This window comes from Apus apus, chromosome 3 (genome assembly GCF_020740795.1).
Source record: "Apus apus isolate bApuApu2 chromosome 3, bApuApu2.pri.cur, whole genome shotgun sequence".
NCBI lineage: Eukaryota > Metazoa > Chordata > Aves > Apodiformes > Apodidae > Apus > Apus apus.
Window position 1 is genome coordinate 106,813,626 of NC_067284.1, and position 25,022 is coordinate 106,838,647.

At 51.5% G+C, this 25,022-nt stretch overlaps 2 protein-coding genes across 4 annotated transcripts in view; both read right to left on the minus strand.

The window, feature by feature from the left end:
• LOC127382597 (gallinacin-13-like) overlaps positions 1-25,022 on the minus strand; it is a 592,294-nt gene that overhangs the window by 552,585 nt on the left and 14,687 nt on the right. The gene's annotated exons all lie outside the window — the stretch shown is intronic.
• Positions 446-13,548, minus strand: CTSB (cathepsin B). The gene is made up of 10 exons (XM_051614403.1): positions 13,470-13,548; positions 6,548-6,699; positions 6,042-6,127; positions 5,532-5,646; positions 5,205-5,323; positions 4,446-4,531; positions 3,536-3,682; positions 2,560-2,676; positions 1,873-2,001; positions 446-1,767 (listed from the first exon to the last, which is right to left on the minus strand). Exons 1-10 carry the CDS (start codon positions 13,546-13,548, stop codon positions 1,670-1,672), a joined length of 1,128 nt encoding a protein of 375 aa, XP_051470363.1. The 3' UTR covers positions 446-1,669.

Genomic DNA, 25,022 nt, shown 5'->3' on the forward strand with positions numbered 1-25,022 from the left:
CATAGAATGGTTTGGGTTTGGTGGGATCTTAAAAGATCATCTAGGTCCAACCCTCCTGCCATGGACAGGGACACCTCCCAGTAGAGGTGCTTGGGATTGCCCCATGTGACCCACGTGCAGGACATTGCACTTGGCCTTGTTGAATTTCATGTGCCACCCCTCCTGCAGTGCAAAGGTAATTAAAATTTAATTTACTGACCTTTAGCTGGCTGTCACCCTGGTTAGTTATTTCTAACTGCTGGGGGCAGTCCTGGTCCATGCTGAAGCACCTTCCCCACCCTCAGGAGACAACACAAGCCATGCTTTCAGCAGCATGGCCAGGACTGACCTCACTTGAATGAAGACAGAAGGGTCGCACCTGCCTTCCACAAAGCACAGATGAACAGCAGAATAGTTGGAGGTGGTTTGAAGTCAAGCAGAAGCAACCAAGGGCCAGAAGACAAGATATTGGAGAAGTCATTTATTGGCACAGTTGTTCCAGCCACATCACAGCTCTGTCTCACCAGTGTGAGGAAGGGGACACAAAAGGCTATGGTACAGTGCAAGGGAGAACCTGTTTCACACCATCAGGGCTGCAGCCTCAGCTCAGCAACACAGTTTGTGCTATACAATTTTATTTTATTTTTTTTAAAAAAAAGCTCTTTCACTATATTAGTGTTGGCAAATCACGATTCCTCCTACACAGCTATTACATCTCCCCCAGTAACAAAAATAAGGTTCTTCTTCCTTAACACCTGTGGCTCTAAAGAAGAAAAGCTTCAGTCCTGTGCAACTTAGCAACATACCTCCAAGCATCTGCACGAGCTCCCTGCAGCAACATCCCTCATCTCTGCTCAGCACCCACAGCCCCAAAGCACCACAGCAATTTTGGAGGCAGCACCCATGCCAAAGCACCACCCAAGCTGCCCGGCTATGGGGGAGAAGTGGTTTGCTCTTTTCAGTGTGCTCCTAGATGCTTGGCAGGACATTTGCTTGAAGGCTCATGGAGTTCCAGCCAGACCCTTCCCTAGGATCAAAAACCCCAGACTACAGCAGAAAAGAACACCCAAATACACACCTAAGGAACAAGTGGTTTAAAAAGCAGCTGAATGGAGGGAGCGGAGCAAGCGATGCATGAAGGACTTGTTGCAGGCAGGAGAAACCTTAAAGCAGCTCCAGCCAGAGCCAGCCCCACATCAAGCTTGTCAGTATTTTGTCATTAATAGGTCTAAGTTTAGCCAATTCAAGGCACACACTGATATACTCTGCTTGCTTTGGGTGCTCAGAGCCAGACCCAGCCAGCCAAGAGGTGCAACAAATGACACCTGGCCCACGGCTTCCCAACAGGTTCCATCTCTACTGCCCCACCAAGTCCCTCATCCCAGCACAAAGCTACTGCTTCCTAGCAACAGACTGGCCTGGAAGGGGTCCAGGCCTAACCAAATCCCATCGCACAAGAGGCCAGCCAGCAATTCAGCAGTCCTTTGAGCAGGGAATGCCCCAGAGCTGCAACCCACCAGTAGCAGAGGGCTTGCAGAGGGCACCTCCACTGTACAATTAAAAAACAAAAAGATAAAAAGCTTTAATAAAGTAACCTCAACTATAGTCTCTTAGAAGGAAGGGGCTCTGCACCCAACCGCTATCAGTTAAAAGCATCGGGGACTTGGGATTGTTTCTGATTTGATCATGGTTACACCCTCTTCCAGTACTGCTCCGGCCTGGGGATCCCAGCCACGATCTCGGACTCGATGCCGCAGTGGTCTTCTCCCCGGAGGATTTTGAAGAAGCCTGCAAACACACCAAGAGCAAAAAAGTCAGCTTCCTCATCGTGCCCGGGAGAAGGGGGAGAGGGTCCCCACACCACCCGCAGGCAGCATCTGGGGCTGGTCTCACCGTTGTCCCCCCAGTCGGTGTTCCAGGAGTTGGCAGCCAGCCAGTACGGAGTGCCGTTCTCCTCCCCCCAGCCCAGCACCCGGATCGCGTGGCCTCCAACCTGCTCACCCGACACGTGCTGGTAGACCCCTGCAAGGCAACAAGGCAACACGTCAACAGGCACCATGTCTCCCCCCACCTGAGACCACTGCCAGCTCGTGGGACATTCTATATCTAAGCCGACAGACCAGCTGAGAAGTTTTGGGTTTTGTTGGTTTTTTTTTTTTGTTAAATGGAAACTTGAGGTTTACTGGAGTCTGGACGAAGGATGCAGGACACCCTGAGACACTCAGCAAGGGTCCCAAAAGTGGCACGTCCCAAGCAGTTCAGAACAGGGAGTTGGGGTCCACACCAGAACAGCCATCTGCCAGAATTTTACCTACAATCTTAACTGTTGTTCTCAGCTGCAATTCCAGGGCCTCCCCACTGAGGCCTCCTCTCTGAGCCAGCCCCAAGCACCTCCTCCCCCTGCTATACACCAGTGGACACAGGAGATGGCCTCTGCCCATGTTCTTGCAACACCAGATACTCAAGCATGACCTTGAGATCTCCTTTCAGACTTAAGTAGAGGAACAAGGGACATGCATGACAGATCCTACTGATGAAATAGGGATCAGGACTCCCTGCAACCTCAGGGATGATGCTCACCAGACTTGTACATCAGGAAGTCCTCATAGACAATAAAGGCTCCTTCCACTGGGCCGTTCTTGTAGATCTCAGCCATGATTTCCTTTTCACTGCGAGGGACACCGTAGGATGTGATGCCTAAGGAGGAAAAAAAGTCCCACCATTAGTACAGCATTATCAGGCCACAGGTCTTGGGACAGCTGGAGAGACGAGCATGGGACTGCAATACATCTTCTTCACTTAAAAGGTTAAATTCAAGCCCAGCTCCTCCAGAGGCACGGTGACAGCCAGGCAGGAAAAGTGGACTCTATCCATCATCCAGATGGAGTGAGTTAACCTGAGTCCTATTCTATACCCAAAGACCTGTTACAGACACTTTCAGTGGCAAGTTACATCATTTACAAAACAACCCAAATTATTAGAAGCTAAGACAAATCTCCAAGAAGCAGCCAGACTATCCTACATGTCTGGAAACCATCAAGGAGAAGGAATCACAGAACGGTTTGGGTTGGAAGGAACATTAAATATCATCTAGTTCCAAGCCCCCTGAATGGTCAGGGACACCTCCCACTAGACCAGGTTGCTCCAAGCCCCATCCAACCTGGCTTGGAACACTTCCAAGGAGGTGGCAGCCACAGCTTCTCCAGAAAACCTGTGGCAGTGCCTCACCACCCTCACAGCAAAGAATTTCTGCCTAATACCTCATCTAAAGAAGAAGGTGGCTTTGACACCAGCCTCCCCCAGGGCTCAGCACCATGCTCTTCAACTCAAGCATGTGCATCACAAGCACTCAAACCAACTCCCCCTTCTCAGCCGAGTCTCAGCAAACACAAATTGTCCATCTGCCAGGCTGATGGTTGCTCCAGGAACCAACCATCCCAAGGGCACAAGAAAACAACCACCATCCAACAGCTTAGGAAGACGTTCAACCCCACCAACCTACTGCTAGGATCAGCTCTGGAGCTGCAGAAGTGCTGGAGGAGGCCACCTCCCTTACCGTAGTGCTTGTCCTCCTTGTACGAGGGCGAGTAGCCGGCCTCGCAGTGCCGGCTGCACCGGGGGGTCTCTCCCCCCTCCCCAGTGCAGGGTGGCCGGGACCCGTTGACGTGGTGCTCACAGGGTGGGATGGAGTAAGGACGGCAGCCTGTCAAGGACAGAGGCAGCATGAACTGGCTGTCCACAAGCACCCCTGTACCAAACAGCCACGCCGGAGAAGGCACCAGATAGCCCAGGAAAGGGTATGAGCTTTCTGACCCAGAAGGCCCCACAGATCAGAGGGGCGTGAGCAAGAGCAGGTTTGTCACTGCTGGGGTGAGCAATCCCTGCTTCATCAACGGGATTCCCTCTGGAGCCACTTCCCACCACCACGTGAGCAATCCCTGCTTCAGCAACGGGATTCCCTCTGGACCTGCTTCCCATCACCTCCTTCTTGACAAGGTAATGGAAAAGATGGAAACGTGAACCAACTCATAGGCATGTTTAGAAGAGGCAGAAGTTTCCAGTCTGGAAGTTGTTTTTTGAGGGGGAAACATGTCAGGAAGACTCCTTCCTTCATCCAAAGTGTATTGAACTGGTCCAAAACCAGCAATACCAAAAAACTCTCAGCCTGATTAATTCCTGCTATGGAAGCAGGAGCCTTGTGAGGCTGTTAGATCTGGCCACTGTGTTGGCCAGGTGGGTCAATTTCCTGGATGGGTCTTCTGCCACCAGGTGCTGCTCAAGGACTCCTGTCCCAAATGGGTGAACAGGACAGGAGCAGCCAGCTGGGCTAGCAAAAGTGCTTAAGCCCAGACCTGAAAGGGGGAGCAGCCACAAGGATGCAGGCCAGAAGGGAAGCACCCTGAACCTGTAACCAAGCAGAGATGCTCCTCCTTGCCTTCAGAAGGAGGGAATCTGCCAGGACTTACCCACATGGGAGTCATAGAGACCGCCAGACACGAGGCCCCTTTCTGTCCAGTACCTCCATGCACCAGAGGGGTAACCACCATTGCACCTGGAGAAAGAAGCAGCAGTTCCAGCTCCAGCCTGCTCAGAGCCATCCCCTTTTGTGGGAGGAGAGGCAAACAGCCAGCTTGGGATGGCTGATGGGAAGCCTTCAGCATGTTGATCCTTTTTAAATCTGTCTCTGCCTTCCCCATAATTTCTAGGCCTCAAGACACCAAAGCCACAGGGCAAGAATCACAGAATTGTTTGGGTTGGAAGGGACTTTAAAGATCATCTAGTTCCAATCTCCTTGCCACGGGCCGGCACACCTTCCACTAGAGTGGGTTGTTCCAAGCCCCATCCAACCTGGCCTTGAACACTTCCAGGGAGGGGGCAGCCACAGCTTCCACAGGCAAAAGATTTGTGCCAGAAAACCAAGGTTTTGGGGCTACTGAAAGATCCAACTCTGTATGGGAAAGCATCACTATGTGCTTGGCCTCTCTACACCATCCATCATCATCCTGCAACTGCTGGAGGCAGGACGCGGCCCCGAGGGACTCCCAGTCCATGCAGTCCCCTTTACATCCCCACCTAACACCAACATCTACAGCACAAACCACTGGTGGGACTTCCTGCTCGTTAAGGAGACCAGGAAGACAAGGTTGAAGTGATCAGTGTCTTCAGGTTGTGTCCCTGCTCCTCCTACCCACTTTTTAAGTGCACAAGAGCCAAGAGCAGCTCACCCCATGCCGCACTCGAAGCCGCAGCACGACAGCAAGTCCTCTGCCGAGACCTCCACGCTCATCTTGGCGTTGCTGTGGACGCAGATTCTGTCTGAAATCGCTTCTACGGCACCGAAAGCCTGCAGGCAGCCCCAGAAACCCAGGAGAAGACCATTAGAAATGGCCAGGGGACAGAAACCTCCTGGCAATGAGTGCAGCAGGCATGAACCTGGCTGGGAGAGGCCCAGCGAGAAGCTCAGACACCGCAGGACCTGCCGTGTCCCCGTATTTATGCGGTTCAATTGCAAACTCTGTATTAATACAGCCTTTAACCAACCACAGTCTTACCCAGCAAGAGCCACAAGAGCCCTGGTCTCTTATCTCATTGATGGTGGGACAGTTTGGCCACTGTGTCCGTGAGTCAAAGCTATCGGGCAGCTCCATGTCTCCAGCAAAATCTACCCTGCAAGTGAGAAGAGGGAAGTCCTGTTATAGGAACACCAGTGTAACAGGACTAGGTGTGCAGGACTCTCCAACCTGCTCTGAAGGTGACCTGGAGCACAAGTGCCCTTGTTGTTTGCCTACAGAAGGAAAATAAATACTTCTGAAGTCCTCAGACCAGGTCAGCAGCTCCTCCAGTGTTTTAAGTTTCAAGGACTGGGCAAATACCTGGCAGGACAGAGGACAGACGTTCACCCCATGCATGCTTCTCTGCTTAACACCATGCAAGATGTTCAAGCTGCACCCAGGGGAACCCCACTCATAGCCTGCTAGGGGAGACCCTCACCCACTTCAGACACACCAGGAGCATCCACACAAGCTGCTGAAGGGCCCTCATCATCTTCTCCCAGCACTCACCTTTCGGGAAGCTTGGGCCCACCCAGGAAGGTGCCACAGAGCTTCTTCACATAGCTCATGTCAACACTGTGGAAGTTGTGCCCTGCCTGGGAAGAGACAGAAACAGGACATGACTCTTCACAGCCACCAAGGGTATTGCTGGGACCAGCCTTGTGCTCCAGATCTCCCTTAAACCCAGGCAGTGTCTGCTACTTGCTATAAAACCCAGGTGCTCAAGAGCCAAGCTACCTCTTGACACAAAACACAGCCCCTTCCAGGATCAGTGCATCATGACCAGTGAGCTACAGTCCTTCAGGCTTTGACCACTGCTCTGCTCCAAAGAGATGCTCCACAGTTACTATCACTGCACAAATCCCTGACAGCATCCACTCACTGGAGAAGTCAACTGGGACCAGGGCTGGTTTGATGCAACCCCCATGATGGGACTCCCAAAGCTCAGCTATTGAGTCCCACAGACTGCTGAGCAATGCATTTAAAAGCCCCCCAAAAAACAACCTTGTACTCACCTTCCAGGTGGTGTTGAGCTTGTTTATGTGGTTGACCAAGTCATCGGAGAGAGGCGGGTAGTAAGGAATGCTGCGAGCATTGGCAAAGGCCACCAGGACACAGAGGATGGACACTGACAGCCACATCTTGGCTACAGAACAGGACACTCCACCTGCAGACAGATTTGGGCATCATTGGAAACCTTCCCAAAGCAGGCTCAGATCACAAGCGAGGGCTTGGCAGGACAGCCCCTGCAGCAACACATGGAGGGATAAAACACGTGGCTGCATGAAGTCCCTCTCCCAATCCCAATTTATTCCAAAGGTCAGGAGAGACACAGGAGCGGGCTAATAACTTCCCTCCTTGGAAGAAATCAGACAAGGCAACCCTGTTTGTTGACCACTGCAGGATTAGTAGCAGCAGGAAAATACCTTTTGAAGCAGATCCAAGGGATTTGGGAGGTATTAAAAGCTGTGTTTAATTCCACAACGCTGGAGAATAAGGAGCAGGAGAAGGAAGAGGTGACTCCCCCCTCCAAGGCAACCTGCAGCCTCAAGGCCCTGCTATAGCTCCTGCCCTCGTGCCATGCTCCTCCCTTTGAAGATACCACTCCAAATCACATTTTTGGGCTTTAAGGTCTTATTTTGGCCAGCTCATTACCCTCAAGGGGACCACAGCCCCAAGGTAGGGATCCCCTGGCCACACACATCAGAGCTGCCTGTGCTGCCCTCTCTCTGGGGCTTTTCAGCAGGGAGGCTGCAAAGCCACATCCCTTGGTGTAGAGAGCACCAGGGAAGTCCCAGTCTGGGGAAAAGAGATGCAGGGGAAATCCAGGAACATGGCAAGAGCAAGGCACAGCCCTCCATATGGGAGTACAAGCATCACCCAGCTAAAAGATACTCCAGTGCTCAGTGGTTGCTCTGCTCTCGTGCCTCCTTTAACCCAATTCACATGAAATGGCCCACCTGCAATTTAACCCCAATGCCAGCAGCCACTGCTTGCTCTGTGTTCCCATATCTGACTCACACAGCCAGGCCACCAGCTGCTCTACCTCTGTGCAGACACACCAGGGAACGCTGCTCCTCCAAAACCTCCCAACTCTCCTTCCACCAACACCACATGCACCTCAATCCTGGTGAGCAACCCGAGACCTCAGATTCTCCGTGGCAGCCTGAAGAGCAGAGATGCTGAGACTCAAATTCACAGAACCATTGAATGGTTTGTGTTGGAAGAGACCTTAAAGATCATCTAGGTCCAACCCTCCTGCCATGGACACCTCCCATTAGACCAGGTTGCTCCAAGCCCCATCCAACCTGGCCTTCAACACTTCCAGGGATGGGGCAGCCACAGCTTCTCTGGGAAACCTGGGCCAGGGTCTCACCCCACTCATAGCAAATAATTTCCTCCTATTATCTCATCTCAATTTCCACTCTTTTAGCTTAAAACTGTTCCCCTCTCATCCTATCGCTCCATGCCTTGTAAAAAGCCCCTCCCCAGCTTTCCTGTAGCCCCTTCGGGCACTGGAAGTTGCTCTAAGGTCTCTCTGGAGCCTTCTCTTCTCCAGGCAGAACAGCCCCAACTCTCTCAGCCTGTCTCCAGAGCAGAGCTGCTCCAGCCCTCAGATCATCTTTGTGGCCTCCTCTGGACTTATTTCAACAGCTTCATGTGCTTTGTGTGGAGACCCCAGAACTGGACACAGCACTGCAGGGGGGGTGTCAGGAGAGCAGAGGGGGAGAAGCCCCTCCTGCACCCTGCTGGTCATGCTGCTGGTGATGCAGCCCAGGATATGGTTGGCTTTTCTACTCATCTCAGCAAGCTGAACACATCATCACCTCTGCAAGCCTGGGCTGAAGCCTTCCTAGGCAAATTCACCCAAGCTCCTGGCAGCAGCTCTCCAGCCCTGCAGCAGTGCAACTTGCCGAGCAGGGGATGGGGAGACGTACAGGCATTTCCATCCAGGCTGCTTCCACCCACTCACAGCCAAGTTTAGCCTTTCCAAAGACAACCCAGCAGGACTGTCCTACTTTCCACCAGTGACAAGCCCAGGCGGCTGCAGCTAACTGCATAAAGGGGCTTTTTTTTTGTTTTCCTTCCCCCTCCTCCTTTCACCATTTATTTATTTTTCTTCCCACTCTCCGTGGTTTCAGCAGGATGCTCAGCCCAAAAGCTGGTTGAGTTCCAGTACTGCCTGTGTCCTCCTACCCCCAGATCTCAGCTCTTTGAAGGGGTTTCATGGGTATTTGCTTGCTTAGAGCTTTCTTGCAGACTAGAGACTTTGGCACTGCTGGTGTCCCTGCCGTGCTCTCCTGCTTGTGCAGCAGGAAGGTTACACCCAGCAAAGCAGATAGACATTTCTAAAGCTAGTGTGGTTTTTGACTTGTGTCCTTTCAACATGGCCATAGGAAGCCAACAGGTGATCGGTCTGAGCTGAAGCATCTATTTAATGATAAGTCTTTGAAAAAAAACAACCCCCTCAAAAAAAACCCAACCAAAACCTCACACAAACATAAAACATAAAAAAAACACCCCAAATCCCCAAAAAACCAACAAACCCTAAAACCTCTGTACTTCCTGCAGTCAACTTTATATTTTCTGTAGCAGACAGGCGGCATTTCTGAGGCCAGAAGCCACTTGGTATACTTTTGTTTTCAGCAGGATGCCTGTAAATTTGCTGACGAGCTGAAACCTGCCCTGCAAAGCCTCCTGCATCGAACCAGCTTCTTGCATCAAGCTCCTGATGGACAGACATGGGAGATCTCACATCCTCAGGTTACCAGACCACACAGGCTACAGCCTACAAGCTCCAGGCAACCTGAGACCAAACTGAAAGAAGACACCAGGCAGCTTCCCCTCTGACATGCACTTGTATTTCAAGGTCTGCTGCATTGCATCTGCCCCACGATGTGGCTGATGGCCACCAAACCCAACAGAGACACTGCCCAGCACAACCCAAGTAGCAGGGAGCCAGTTGGTCATTTCATCAAACCAGCCTCTTGCCAAGTCTCCTGCTGGCATGAAGTTTTCTGGGGAGATGCTGATACACTCTGTTGGATGGCACAGATTATCCCAAGATCTGGGTGCAGAACAAAGAGGAAATCCTCGACCTCATGGGGAAAAGACTTTTTAGGGCCTGTAGCAACAGGAAAAGGGGCGATGGTTTCAAACTAAAAGAAGGAAGATTCAGACTAGATACAAGGAAGAATTTCTGTACAATGAGGGTGGTGAAACACTGGCAAAGGTGGGAGATGCCCGATCCCTGAAAACATTCCAGGCCAGGTTGGATGGGGCTCTGAGATACCTGATCTAGTAGAAGATGTCCCTGCTCACTGCAGAGGGGTTGGACTAGATGACCTTTAAAGGTCCCCTCCCACCCAAACCACTCTGTTATTCTATGAAGTTTCCTAGAGGCATAGTTTTGCTGGGTGAGCTAATACCCTAAGCTGGATGACAAAGAATATCCCAAAACCTGGGTGGAGAAGGAAGAAGAAATCCTAGAATGGTTTGGGTTGGAAGGGCCCTTAAAGATCATCCAGTTCCAACCCTCCTGCCATGGCCACAGACATCTCCCCCTTGACCAGCTTGCTCTAAGCCTCACCCAACCTGGCCTTCAACACTTCCAAGGATGGGGCAGCCACAACTTCCCCAGGCAACCTGGGCGAGTGCCTCACCACCCTCACAGCAAAAAAAGTTTCTTCTCAATAACTAATCTAAATCTACCCTTTTTCATCTTGAAACCGTTCCCCCTCGTCCCATCACTCCATGCCCCTGTCAAAAGTCCCTCCCCAGCTTTACCATTCAGGTACTGCAAGGTGCTCTAAGGCCTCCCTGGAGCCTCGTTCAGACACAAGAGACCTCTCCTTGCTCTCATGTGATTTCTCCCTCACTGCCCCCCCCCCCCCCCCCATGGCTTTAGCAATCGTCCTGCAAACAGCAAGTCTACACAGAGAGCCCAGGCACAGGACTCACAGGACTCTTTTCCACCAACAGCAAGTCACATGCAGCCAGAGACATGCCAACCTCAGCAAGAACACAGCCAGTAAGAAAAGGCTGCTGGTCTGCACCATCACCCCCATTATCTCACCGACAAGGCACAGCAGATGCTTCTCGTTATCATTCACGTGCTTCCCCCACCACAACTATCTTCTCCGCACACGCTTCCCAGCCCCTAAAGCCCCACAGCTGCTTTAACCACCACCAGAAGAACAGCACGCAAACCAAACTTGCATAACAGCTGCTGCACCTGACAGATATATTTATATCTTTAAGGTCCCTTCCAACACAAACCCTTCTATGATCTCCTTTCTGCATGGTGAAGCAGGCCAGCGGAGTCTCTCCAACAACCCCAGGAGATCCCTCCTTTTCGCACCCCCCAGGGCTCTGGAGGTACCTCGCAGCTTCAGGGTAGCCCTGGCTAAGGCTGTCTTCACAGGTCACATCCCACCACAGATCAAGAAGAGAAGCAAAGCTCAGCTGGTGGACTTCTTAAGACACAGCAGCAAACTCTCTAGATGGCAGAAGGATGTTTAGAGCTTGCAAAGAGCCTCCCGAGCTGCTCCACCTCTTCTTAGGCATGGGCCTGGGGGCTGAGGACAAATCCCTTGCCCCACAATCCAAAGTATCTGGTAATTTCTTGAAGGATGAGCAAGAAATAACTCCAGGAAGCTGCTATCCACCAGCACACCTGACCTTGGGCAGGACTGTCACAGTTCAGCCACCTGGTTGCTTAGAAAGAGGACATATGGGCCACCTGAGTGCAGCCCTTGAGGCCCCCCTCCCAGCCAAAAAGGAGGAAGCACTGAGGCCTAATGTCCTCCAACGTGAGCTGCTCAGAGCAGCTGCAGCAAGGGAGGGAGGAGGGCATCTGAAGTGAGATGGCTGCAGTTGGTCTTGCACCACCCACATGCAGTCCTTCTTTGATGCAGGGAGGAGGGAAAGAGGTGACATCACTTCAGTGCCTTCTCCATCCCTCCTGACAAGGAGACCCTGGAGCCAGAGGCAGTTCCCTGCCTGCTTTCCCAGAGACTGGGCTCTCACTGTTTGGACCACATTATGCCCGAGATCAGCAGGGTCCCACAGCCTCCTCCCAGCAGCTCAGGCAGATGCACAGTGCCCACAAGAGCAAATTCCCCTGCAGAGCCCTACCTGTGAAGGTCTCCATCTCACCCTGAAATGAAAGCCCACAAGTCTCATTTAACCAAGCATTTAACTGCACAATCAATAAAACCTCCAAAACAGGCTCTTCAAAGCCCCGTTCACATGACTCAGTTCAGGCAGGTCAGGCCATGAGATAAGTCACATCCCTGAAGAAACTCTCAGCTCCTCCAGTCTGGGCAAAACCCCTTCAGACACAGACAGAGGCACCTACACACCCTTTTTTAAGGTTTGAGGAAGATAAAAGCTCTCTCACCCTCATGACTAGAACACCCCCACCCCTCCTGGCTGAGAGGTTCTCAGCAAACCCAAGTCATGTGTCCTCCTCCAGGCCTTGAGCTTTGGCCTTTGTTCTGGCTGCCAGTATTAGTGTATGACTCTGAGCCACAATAAAGCAAGCATGCAAACAAAGGCATCCAGCTCAGCTTGCTGTGCTGCCAGGTTAGCTTGGTGGCCCCACTCATGGCGTGGTGGCTTCGTTACAGCCATTACTACATTATCAAAGCCTGACTTGGTTTGGTTGGGTTTTTTGGTCTTCTTAAAGAAGTAAGGAGAAACCAGCTCTTCCCCACCCCCATTCCTTTCCAGGAAAGCCAAACCATTAGCACATGTTAAGATACCTGGTAAAACAAATACACCTGGAGATAAGTTGCGGTGCTCGCTTCTACCCGCTTGCACTCTCAGGGAGATGCAGCAGCCTTCCCAAATGGAGCTGCACTGATTTATGTATTTATTTTGCTATGACAGAGCAATCTTTAAACCAGAGTCTTGCTCAAGACCTCAGCCACCCCAGCAGCCACCCCAGCAGCCACCCCAGCAGCCACCCCAGCAGCCACCCTGCGCTACCGAAATCCCTCGCCCGCTCCCTCGGCTTCGCAACCTGGAGGTAAATACGAGGAGGAGACCATCTTCGCTGCAGAGCAACCCCCGGAGCACGATGGATGGATGGATGGGTGACAGCTCGGCTGCACAGCAGACAGAGGCCAGGCAGCTTTTCCCCAGCGCCACCTCCGAGCCAGGGCCCCGCTGCCAGCGCAGAGCTCGGCCCTGCACCACGGGATGTTCCCAGAAGCACTTCAGCGGGTGCCAAACCTCACCGGCATCAGCTGACAGCCTGGCTGAGGGTTGTGTTGGTTGGTTTTGTGTTTTTTTTTTTTTCCCCCCTCAGCCTTCGTTATGATAACAAGGTTTCCTCTCTCCTCCACGGTCTCTTAGAATCACAGCACGGTTTGGGCTGGAAAGGGACCTTCAAGATCGTCTAGTTCCAACCCCCCTGCCACGGGCAGGGGCACTTTCCATCAGACCAGGCTGCTCCAAGCCTCCTCCGACCTGGCCTTGAACACTTCCAGGGATGGGGGCAGGAAAACCGGCTGGTTTTTGAGATGCACCGAGGACTAAATGACGCTTCCCCTGCAACAACCCTGCCCTGCTGAGCCTCGGAGCATCCCCCCTGCACCCGCCGCGCACAAAAATACCCCCAAAAACGCAGCTGGCAAACCTGGGGGACGCTTCTGCTGCCCAAGGCGCTGCTCCCTAGCATCCCAAGGCTGCAGGGCTGGGGTCAAGGCGGTGACCCCTCCCCATCCCTCCAACCCTGCCCCATCCGCACCCGCATCCCCATCCCTGTCCCCCTGTCCCATCCCCACCCAAGCCCCCCGAGTCCGCCCGGCCCCGCCGTGCAGCGCAGCATCCCCCGCCCTTACCTGTCCCCGCCGAAGCTCCCGCACCCCCCGCCCCGCTGCGCTTCTTATCCCCGGGCCCTCCCGCGTCCCGCCCCCCGCCGGGACTCACCCACCGCCCCGCGCAGCCCCCGCCGGCCCCGCGATCCCCGGGCGGCCGCGGAAGGGGCAGTTCCCGGCAGCTGAGTCATCCCAGCCCCGGCCCGCCCCCCCGGTGACTGCATCCTGCCTGCTGCCCGCCCCTCTGCTGCCTCCCGCTCCGACCTGCCTCCCTCCCGGCTCCTTTTCCTCCAGCAACCTGCCGGCGTCCTTCCTCAATCCCACCCGCATTCCGCTTCCATCCTTCCTCAATCTCACCCGCATCCCTTCTGCTTCCCTCCTCCAGTTTGTCCCCGCTTAGTTTTTCTCCTCTGACCTGCCTGCAGTCTTCCTCAATCCCACCTCCTTCCCTCTGCCATCCTGCCTTCATCCCACTTTCATCCTCTCTCCATCCTTCTGCATTCCTCCTCAATACCACCTGCATTCCTCCTCAATCCCACCTGCATTCCTCCTCAATCCCACCTGCATTCCTCCTCAATCCCACTCGCATTTTGCCTGCTTCCCTGCTCCAGCCTGTCTCCATCCCTCCTCCAGCCTGCCTGCAGCCTGCCTCCAGCCCACCTCATGTTCCTCCTGCACCCTACCTGCATCCCACCACCATCCTGTCTCCATCCCACCCCCACCCTACCTGCATCCCACCACCATCCTGTCTCCATCCCACACCCACCCTTCCTGCATCCCACGTCCAACCAGCCTCCATCCTGCCTGCTCCTCTCCTGCATCCCATCTCCATCCCCTGCCAGTCCTACCTCCATCCTGCCAGCATCCTTTAATGTTTTCATCTGGAAGTCCAGCAAGTTTTTACTGTATTGTTACTCTGTCAGCTGATGTTTTGTTCCTCATTTTGCCTCATTTTCAGAAGTGTGAACAACACAGAAAGGTCATTTTGAGAACCAGTTTCAAGCCCTGTTCTAAACCACAGTGATTCTAAAGCTTCTTTTATGTAGAAGACCATAACTTCTTTTCCTTTCTTATGCCTCTCTGGGAAAAGGTGGGGATAAAATAGGCTTTGTGCCCTGTACATATTATACATAAGTTTTAGTATTTGCTTTCGACTTTTTGGAAGGTTTGTTCTATATTTTCTCCAGAAAATCACTGAGTATACTTTTTATTTTTCACTGCTGCCATGTATAGCCAATAATTTTTTGGTCACATTCTCATTTTAAAGACTGGTTTTGCTATAGAAGGCTTCCTAGTGAAGTGATGAAAAAAAAATCAGAAAAAATAATATTTGACACCCTTAACTGTATCTCCCAGCATATGTTGTTGTATTTATTTATTTATGCTTTGATACACTGTGTGCAAAGGCCCTGGACCACTGCCTGTCTTTACATACAGTGCTTACCCAGGAAAGAGTAACACTATGTTTTTATTTTTGCTTTGGCAAAATAATAATAATACTCCTAATACTACTACTAAAGTAAATAAATCATTTGCAGCCTAACTTCCCTCTGGCTCCCACAGGATTTCTTTGCTCTGCTTGTTACTGTTTCGTTTTTGTAGTTTTCTGTGTTGCCTGGGAGGTTTTGCTGAGGTAAACCACAGGCAAAACAACTCAATTTTTGTCCTGCCCTTTGTACCATCTGGCTCAGCAGTTCCTGGTGCTAGACAGGCACAGCATGTGATGCTGGGCAGCTGCAGTCAGTAGTCATCACTAATGCTCATTTTTCCCAGCAACTTACAGAATCACAGAATCATAGAAAGGTTTGGGTTGGAAGGGTCCATAAAGATCATCCAGTTCCAACGCCCCTGCCATGGACAGGGACACCTCCCATTAGACCAGGTTGCTCCAAGCCCCATCCAACCTGGCCTTCAACACTGCCAGGGATGGAGCAGTCACAGCTGCTCTGGGCAACCTGGGCCAGTGTCTCACCACCCTCACAGCAAAAAATGTCCTCCTAAGATCTCAACTCAATCTCCTCTCTTTGATCTTATAGCCATTTCCCATCATCCCATTACTCCATGCCCTTGTAAAAAGTCCCTCCCCAGCTTTCCTGTAGCTGGTACTCGAAAGTGCTCTAAGGTCTCATGGGAGCCTTCTCTTCTCCAGGCTGAACAACCTCAGCTCTCTCAGCCTGCTTCCATAGCAGAGCTGCTCCAGCCCTCAGATCATCTTCATGGCCCTTCTCTGGACTCAATCCAACAGCTCCCATGTCCTTCTTGTGTTGGGGGTTCATGTCCAACAGGTCTGTGTCCTTCTTATGTCTCATCTCCCACCTGCCTTAAATAATGCAGATATGGGTACTTTGAATCTTCAGGGTTTAAAATAATTATTGCTTATGAAATGAAGCAAACAGCTTGGCTTGGCTGAGGATGGGAGTGAAGTGTGCTCCTCCCTGAACACAAAGCCTGCACTGCCCGGCTGGGCTGCCAGGCCTCCTTCTGGGTCTATCCACTCAGATTTATCCTAATTCACCCTCATCAGCCACTTTTAAAAACTAAAGTTTTACTGCTGAAACAGCATTAAAAGCTTTGCTCCTGAAGGTCTTGTGTTCTTGACTTCATAGGCCTCTTTGAGCACCATGATTCATCCACAAGTCATCACTGCCCTCTTCCCAGCTGTCCTGTTGTGGGGTATTGAACCACCTCATCTAATAAGTGTTGCAGGTGACCCAACATGAGGCATTTGGGAAAGAAATTGAATAAATTGAATTAATGGAATTAATGAAATAAAAATGCATTTTTGGCCCAAGAGACATTACTTCAAGGGTGCCTGTCAGCATTTATAGCTTTAAATTGAGAATTAACCAGCCTGGTCTGGTCTTCCTCATCCTTTCAGACAACATATCTGGGTTTTTCATCTGCACAGCAGAAAACCACTGTCTCAGCAATTTGAAAGGGCACTTCAGATGTAGATCTTGTCATCAAACTTGCAAACTAATTGATCTGAATGTGAGTTTTATCTGGGGCCATCTTTCTCTTCTGTGGATCTTGCAGCTGCCTTGAACAGCCTCGCAGCAGCAGAACGTCTCCCATGGCCCATCTGTTGGGTTTTGATGGGAATAATAAGGGTCATTACAGCTGGATCAGCTGCCAAGGTAAGTAACTGGCCCAGGGTGACTGGTGAGCAGGATTTTATGAAGCCATAGCCCTCCCTGCCTTATAAATCCTCGCTGGGAGGGATGGACACCAATGTAATTCTTACCTCTTCATGGCAGCTGGGAAAGCCTGAGTTCAAATCCTCGCTCTCCAAGCTTTCAATGGCTGCCAGAGGTACTGCTGGAGCGCATGGCTTTAAAAAACTCATGGAACTGTGGCCTGTACTGGCTGTTGGATAATTCTGCTGGATTTAGGCATGTCCAGTGCCACCTGAGGCTTTGTTGACTGGATTTTTCTGCCCAGACAGAAAATGAGCTTTGCTTTCCACATTGAGCAAGAGGCTGGACAGGCTGCCCTGGCCAAGTGAGGGAGCTTCATGCTCCTGTTGTGGATGGGAGATAAGCAAAAAGCCATAATGCTGTGGGGATGGCCCCTAGACCATGTGAAGGACATGGTAAGTGTTGCTCTGAGTGCAGAGCTTGGCTCTACCTCTTCCCCTTTTGCCAGTTTCAGTCTGTATCTAACCCAAGAAGAACCCAGCAGAAGGCAGCAGTGCTTGGCTGTGCCACAAAGGCACCAGCAGACCTAAGTCATAGTCATTGAAAGGTTTGGGTTGGAAGGGAACCTTACAAATCATCTAGTTCCATCCCCTGCCATGACAGGGACATGTCCCACTAAACCAGGTTGCTGCAAGCCCCATCCAGCCTGGCTTTGAACACTTCCAGGGATGGGGCAGCCACAGCTTCTCTGAAAAACCTGGGCCAGTGTCTCACCACCCTCACAGCAAAGAATTTCTTCCTCAGATCTCATCTCAGTCTCCCCTCTTTCATCTTAAAGCCATTCTCCCTTGTCACCTGTCACATTCTCCTTGTCTCCTTGTTGCATTCTCACTCCATGTCCTTGTAAAACATCCCTCTTCAGCTTTCTTGTAGCTTCCACAGGTACTTGAAGACGCTCTAAGGTCTCCCTGGAGCCTTCTCTTCTCCAGGATGTACAACCCCAACTCTCCCAGCCTGTCTCCAGAGCAGAGCTGCTCCAGCCCTCTGATCATCCTTGTGGCCTCCTCTGGACTCAATCCGACAGCTCCATGTCCTTACACTGGGGGGTCCAGAACTGGACACAGCACTGCAGGTGGGGTCTCACAATGAAAATCCACCACCAAGCCTGGCTTTCCATCCATGCAGCAAGGCAGGTGGAAACACAGGGGGGTCCTGGTGTCCTCCACCTATGCACCCTTTTTGCCTTACACTGCTGACGCTCCTTAAGAGTCTGAGGGCCCCTTCTAGATCTGGAGGGTGCTGCAGCATCCTCCCCCCTGCTCCCTTCAAATCCTTGCAAACAGGGAACTCCAGTTCCCTGCAAATCTCTGCAACAGGGAACTCCAGTTACGCAACCGCGGTCTAGTGATTCAGCTGAGCTCACAAGGAAGCAGGTGACTTTGTGGGGAGGTGTCTCAGGAATGGGTGATGTAAGCAAAAAGCTCTTTCCCACCATTGCTGGGACAAATTTAATCAAGATCTGGGTCAGCAGAGTGAGAGGTGAGCCCAGAGCTGTTTGGGGGGGGGCAAAGGCAGGGTTATAATTTGCTCCTGGAAACTTTATGTCCCTTAGGACAGCACGAGCTGTAGGCAGGAAGGGGAGATGAAGGAGAAAACCATTCAGGACCTCTCTTACCTTTTCATTCCAGCTGCTGCTGCCAGAACTGTGTTTTGGACAAAAGGGGCTGCTGGAGGCAGTTGATCCTTGGCTCCAACACAAGGCAGAATCCCTGTCTAAATTAAACATTACTTGCATGTTCTGTATTTTCTGTTGAGAAGCTCTCCCTGGTTCCCTGGCTTCATCCATCTCATTTTCCTGGGGTTTTGCTCCTCCTTTAAATTCAAGCAAACACAATCATCTGTGCTCAGTCTGTGCTGTGCCCAAGGAGGTGCCAAACTGTTTGCATACAAAGGTGGAAATGTCTCTCTTCATGTCTGGCATGTAAAAGAGGCAGAGAGCAAAACTTGTCCTACATCTACTTTGTGACAGACCCTTGTATCTCGAATCCTGTGTTTAGTTTTGGGTCTCTCACTACAAGGACTTTGAGGGGCTGGAGCATTTCCAAAGAAGGGCAACTGAGCTGGAGTGTGGAGCACAAGTTTACAATGAGCATTTGAGGGAATTAGAGGTGTTCAGCCAGGAGAAAAGGAGCTTGAGGGGAGACCTTCTCTGTCTCTATAACTCCCTGAAAGGAGGTTGGAGCGAGGGGGGATCAGTCTCTTCTCCAAAGGAACAAACAATGGGACAAGAGGAAATGGCCTCAGGTTGTGACAGGGGAAGTTTGGATTGGATATTGGGAACAATTTCATCCCCAAAAGTGTTGTCAGGCACTGGCACAGGCTGGAGGTCACCATCTCTGAAGGGATTTAAAAGCTGCGTAGATGTGGTGCTGAGGGACATGGTTTAGTGGTGGCCTTGGCAGTGTACTAGGTTAACGATTCAACCCAATTATCTTGAGGGTGTTTTCCAACAAAAACGGTTCTACAAGTCTACAATCCAGGTGTGAACATTGCTGCTCATTTATTCAGTGTTGCGAGACCTTTCTTGCCAGCTCTTCCAGCAGTTTTTGGCTGTGGTACTCTTGGATTCAAAAGTGGACCTCTGTGTTTGGCAGCCTGAGACTGATATTTTCCCTCCATGACTCTGGCTGACTTTTGAGTCTATGGGAACCCTTTTCATCTACTCTGTCCTCCAGGAAGGGAGCTTCTTCCTCAGCTCACTGGGCTGGGCCAGCTCTCCAGTGCTGTCTCCTTTTTGATGCGAGGCTGAATGGGGCTTTGGCAGCTCGTAGGGTCCCAAGTAGACCAAGCTGTCCCACTTGAGAAACACCTTACCTCCAGGGAAACCGTTCCCATGTGCTTTCCACGTGAGGTGTCAGGCAGGTTCAGACACTTCAGGTCAGATGCTGTGGTCTCATTTCCCTTTGTGGCATGTGCCTGACTTTGCTCTTGCTCCTACCATACCCCAGCCTTCAGGAAATTCAAGAGTGGTGGCAAGTTCTCAGATCTCAGCTGCTCTCCTTGGGCACCTGATCCTGACCTCCTCCCTCCATCACTTGCTGAGCTTGTTCTTTCAAGCCACCTGATCACAATCTCTGTCTGTCTGTCCCAGCATATGATGGAAAGCAGGAGCTGATTTCTCCTCCACGACCCTCTGCAGCCATCTCCCCCACCCCCCACAAACTCAGATGACAGGATTGCATAAGAAAAACCAAGGATGGTGACAGCTCTCATGCTTAAAAAAGAAACCTTCAGCTGGCCTCAGAGAAGGAAATCCACTGGAAAGAAGAAGTGAGAGAGAAGCCGGGGCATTTACCCAGGCCACAAAAATTTGCATCCAGAACATGTTTCTCTGGGTGCTGGACAGAGGGACAGATTAAAAAAAAGCAACTCTCTTTCACATCCTTTGTTTTCTGCAAGACTAGCAGTGCCTTCCATCAAGATCAATTTTGACATGTTGACTTCAGAGCTCTGTGCACAGCTTTTTTGGGGAGTGTTTAACAATTTAACCTTTCTCTGCAGGCTCAGAGGTTGACTGTAGCCAAGACAAGACCCTAAGCAAGGTGGGCACCTGGGCTCTTGGCTGATGGGGCTTGCTCCTACACTCATGTGAGTCTTCCCAAAACAGAATTTGGAAGATTATAGAATCATAGAAACAGAAGCACCAGGCTGGAAGGGATCTCAAGGACCATCTGGTCCAACCTTTTCTGGCAAAAGTACGGTTTAGATGCGATGGCCCAGCACCCTCTCCAGATGAATTTGAAAGGTGTCCAGTGTGGAGGAATCCACCTCTTCCCTGGGAAGATGATTCCAATACCTGATTGTTCTCATTGTGAAAAATGTTTTGCAATAAGAACGTGAAGATGCTTTCCCAAAGTGGTTGGCCAAGGAATGGGGCTGTACTTGCCCTCATCTATTCAAAGAGACCCTCAGACTCCTATCTGTGATCTCTCCTGATCTCTTGATCTCTCCTGCTCACAGCGTGAAACACGTTGTGGGAGGTTCCTTGGTCCAAAATATTGCTCTGTGTGGTGTTTGTTTTTGATAGATTATATAGGGGTGGAGGCTGTCTTGTATCTTGTCATGGTTTGGGCCTAACCAACAGCAAAGAACCACACTCACTCACTCACACCTCCCTGCCCCAAGGGATGGGGAGGACGAAAACCAACTAGAAGCTTGTGGGTCGAGACAAACACAAGGAGGGTTCACTCACCAGTTATGGTCATGGGCAAAACAGACTCAACTTGGGGAAAATATATTAATTTAATTTATCACTAATCAGATGCACACAGGACAAAGACAACAAAAATCAGAGCTTAAATACCTCGCCTCACCCCTCCCTTCTTCCCAGGCCCACATTACTTTGCTCTCGGTTTCTCCACCTCCTTCCCCCCAGTGGCACAGGGGGACAGGGAATGGGGTTCAGAGTCCGTGTGTCACAAGTTGTTTTCTACTGCACCTTCCTTCTCAGGGAGAACAATTCCTCACATTCTTCCCTTGCTTCCCCTCAAGGTCCCTCCCGTGGAAGGGAGTCCTTCACAAACCTCTCCGACATGAGTCCCTCCCACAAAGTGCAGTCCCTCAGGAACAGACTGCTCCAGCCTGGGCTTCCCACAGAATTACAGGCTGCTTCAGGAACAGGCACATCCCCTGGCACAGGGTCCTCCCCGGCTGCAGGTCCACATGTGCTCCACTGTGGTCCTTCATGGGCTGCAGGTCTACAGCTGCTCCACTGTGGTCCTTCATGGGGTCCATCGCCAGGCTTCTCCATGGATTGCAGGAGGACAGCCTGCCACCTCACCACCGGCTGCAGGGGAACCTCTGCTCAGACGTCTCCTCCCCCTCCTTGCTCACTGGCCTTGGCATCTCTGCTCTGGCATTGCTCTCACATCTGCTCTTCACCTCCCCTGCTCCTCTGCTCTCAGGTCTTATATCAGCTCATTTCCCCTTCTTTTATACGTTAACCACAGGGGTGAATCCATTGTCTCAGACGACTTGACCTCGGCCAGAGGTGTGGCTGGCACTTTTTGGAGCCAGGGGAGCTTAACGAGTTTCTTACTGGAGCCACTGATGCCTCACCAAACCACCACACATGTTCAGGGAGATAGCAGCTTCCTCTCTGCAGAGCCACTATCAAGTGTCGGCTTTGCAGAAGCGAAGCTGAGGCACAAAAGCTCCAGCTCACGGTCAGCCCAGATGGAGAAAGCAGCAGTCCTGGCCCATGGAAAGCTCTGCTGCAACTACTTGGCCATGCTGCCTGCAAAGCTAGAAGGGTTGCTTCTCCTGGCAGGAAGGGAAACCTCCCAAGATTCTTCCGAAGCGGGTGTTTTTCGGTGCTGTGGTGAAAGGTTATCTCATCAGGCACCAGGCCAGGCACTCGGTGACGTGGGAGGCTCCGTCACACACCACCAGCCACCCAGGCCCCCGTCTTCTCCTGGTAACCCTGTTTTACCCTGTTCTTTGCTGTGTTTATACATGAGCCTTGGGGAGGGGGGGGGGAAATGGGAACAGGAGGAGAACCGGTGGGACTGGAAATTTGGGTCATCGGAAAGGAGCTGGGGCAGGAAGGACAAAGTGCTGGGAAGGTTTTCTGAGGGTCGGTGGGGAGGGTGAGGTGGGTACCTAGAAGCCAGCCAGGACATACTTTGGATATGGGGGAAACTGGAAGCACGTTTTGTTGCATTTTCATTTATTTAGAAAAAAAATACTACAGGATGAGGAAGCCAGCGGGGAGTTTCCCACGGGCAGAAGGGACGTCCCTGCCAGGAGGGACACGCTGGGCCATCCATCCCAGCATGATCCCACTCGGGACCTCTGGGTTTGCTGATTGAGGCCAGACCAGAGGGGAAACCAGTCCGGTTCAGGCTGCACTGGGTTTTGATGCCATCTCGTGGTCCGAGAAGGCTTTACAAAGGGGTGTGTGTGGAGTAGGTTTCCGTGGTTAGGCAGAAAACTGCAGAGTCAACCAGCTCCTGCTGCAGAACATGGTGAAAGCTGGCCCTGGTCTCATTCCAGGAGGATGACTTCCACCACCTCATCCCACGTCATTTTTAGAACTGTCATCCTGTGTACTTCTAGGGAGCAGGGCTCTCTCATCCCATCTCATTTTAAGTTCCTATGGAGGAATATCTGTCCCCCCAGCATCCTTCCAAGGAGTGGGGAGAGATGAGCAAGGAAGGTTCACCTTGCCTTCAGGCCCAACCCTCTCCAGATGTGATCATTGCCGTCTGTCCCCACAGAGCAGGTGGTCCCCTCCTCTTTCTGTTCCTCCCTAAATGAAACAAAGGGAGATCCTCTTCAGAGGTGAGAAAAAGCAGGGAGTAAAGAGATACTGGAGCTGCAGAATCCTTATCTGTGTCTACAGGAGAGATCGAATCAAGTCCCAGCCCCATTACACTATTGTCAGCTGCTCAGGCTGGAACAGCCTCTTTCCCAGCATCTCACAAGCACTGACCCTCACAGAAATTGTTGAGAGCTTTTGAAGTGCCTGCTGGTAACTCAATAAAGCAACTGTAGAACTCTGCACAGAAAGGAAAATAGATGCATCAGAGGCTGAAGTCAAGGAGTGTGCATCAGGAATGAAAGGGAAGCTGGGAACCATAAAGTCTTCATGGCAAAGGGGATTGAACCTCACTTGTTGCAAGCCTAGATACCTAACAGGAGTCCATGCAGCTGGGATGTGCAGCAGAAACAGGTTGCAAAGCTTGCTAAACATATTCAAAGGTTTGAGCAAGTACGTCCTGGCCATTGTGTGCAGGGCTTCCAGCTGGGATTCCCTTACCAAGAGGTGCAAAAAATTAAGGAGTAAAAAGCAGCTGCACACTGCTCTTTCTCACTGGGAGTGTTTTGGAGAGGTTTTGTGTGTTATTCTCCTCTAGTCTCACTGCCACAGGACAGCATGAAGGTGTCAAAACTTTTTTAGGTACTTAAATGCACCCATTTTTCTTTCACCAGCAAGAATTCCCATTCTAGGCTGACTATCCCTGGGGTTTCAGTAGGACAGGGGAAGGACGAATTACTTTGGGCCATCTCCCAGGCAGAAGAAAGGTGACACCAGCTTATCCTGGAAATCTCCAGCTGGAGAAGAGGGTTGTGAAGGTTTGGGAGGTGAGCAGGTCTCAAGCATAACGACAGCGAGCCCCCAGCTGGCCATACACAAGGCTGCTGAACACTTAAAAATTATCTGTAGAGCATGAGCAATTCAACGAATGTTGATCATCCTCCCAGCTTTACACTGGAATTACCCTGAGGGAGATGTGAGAGTATCTTGCAACAGCCACATCAGGATGGAGGCAGCTGCATGTTTTCTCCCATGGCTGATTTCCAAGGTCTCTCCACCCCCGCTGTCTCCCCAGGCACTTTCCAACCAGCTAAATCATTCTGATAAATATAGCAGGAGGAAGGTGGCAGGTTCAGCTTGGGAAAGGCAGATGGAGCTGACTCTGAGACAGCAAGTGTGTATTGTCCTCATTGCAGTCATGTGCATGTAATTAAGCTGAGATCTAAGTGTCAGATTTTGTTGTCTGGGACTCTGGAGAAGTCTTGAGTTTTGGAGGGGATGTTGGCAGCTGTGGTTTTACCCAGCCAGTGTGGCAGAACGTCAGCTTGATTGAAGTGGGTTTTCCTGCCAAGAGAAGCCGTGGCTTCCCTGTCCCTGAAGTGTTCAGTGTCAGATTGGATGGGGCTTGGAGCAACCTGGTCTAGTGGAAGGTGTCCCTGCCCGTGGCAGGGGGTTGGAACTAGAAGGTCTTTAATGCCCTTTCCAACCCAAACCATTCTGTGATTTTATGATCTTTTAGCTATGAGGTGTCCTTCTTCACCTAAGGAAAGGCAGGCAGACATCCCAACACACAGCCCTGCCCTCTTGGTATCTCCAACTATGCCTATGCAGTGAGGGCCCAGTGACTGTCCAGGTCCTTGTCTCTGTTCCCCATCCCAAGGCACCACTTGACTGCATGAGGTTCCTGGGATGGAAAACCTCTGAGACAGGGAAAGAGATGGGAGTGACTTCTGGCTGCAGCCTCCACCATGCTGAGGCAGCCAGGTGCCCACTGAGGGACGGACTCCAGCATTTGAGGGGCACCATGGGGCCTTCCCAGTGAGGCCATGCTCTGAGCACCTGGACCATCTACAGCCTCTCTGAGGTCTTGTAGCTAGAAAATATTATGTACTGATGTCTGCAAGAGCCTTGAGTTCCCGAGACTGGCCCACCAAGGTACCCAGTGGACCTCAATCATGGTAGTTCTCACAAGGCAGGCAGTTTTCCCACGGGGTGGGCTGTGTCACCATGGCTCCGTGTGTGCACCAAGTGCCTGTAGGTCCCACCTGAGGGGCGAGGGATAGCCCTGAGTCTTTCCATCATCAGGCACAGTGAGATCCTAACCCTGAGCTGACACCTAGCCCAGGCAACCAACACCAAAAAAAAGAGGGGACTCTCTCCTGGGAACTGCTATATCAGGACTTGGCCCTCCTAATTTTGCCTCCCTGTG

Bases quoted from the DNA above. Each gene is read 5' to 3' on its own strand.
- CTSB (XM_051614403.1), bottom strand. From the start codon at position 13,548: ATGACTCAGCTGCCGGGAACTGCCCCTTCCGCGGCCGCCCGGGGATCG. The intron at 4,532-5,204 runs GTGAGCTGCTCT...TTCTTTCTCCAG, and splicing joins GGCTTCGAGTGCGGCATGGG to GTGCAATGGTGGTTACCCCT. The intron at 2,002-2,559 runs GTGAGCATCATC...GTTGCCTTGCAG, and splicing joins CTTCCTGATGTACAAGTCTG to GGGTCTACCAGCACGTGTCG.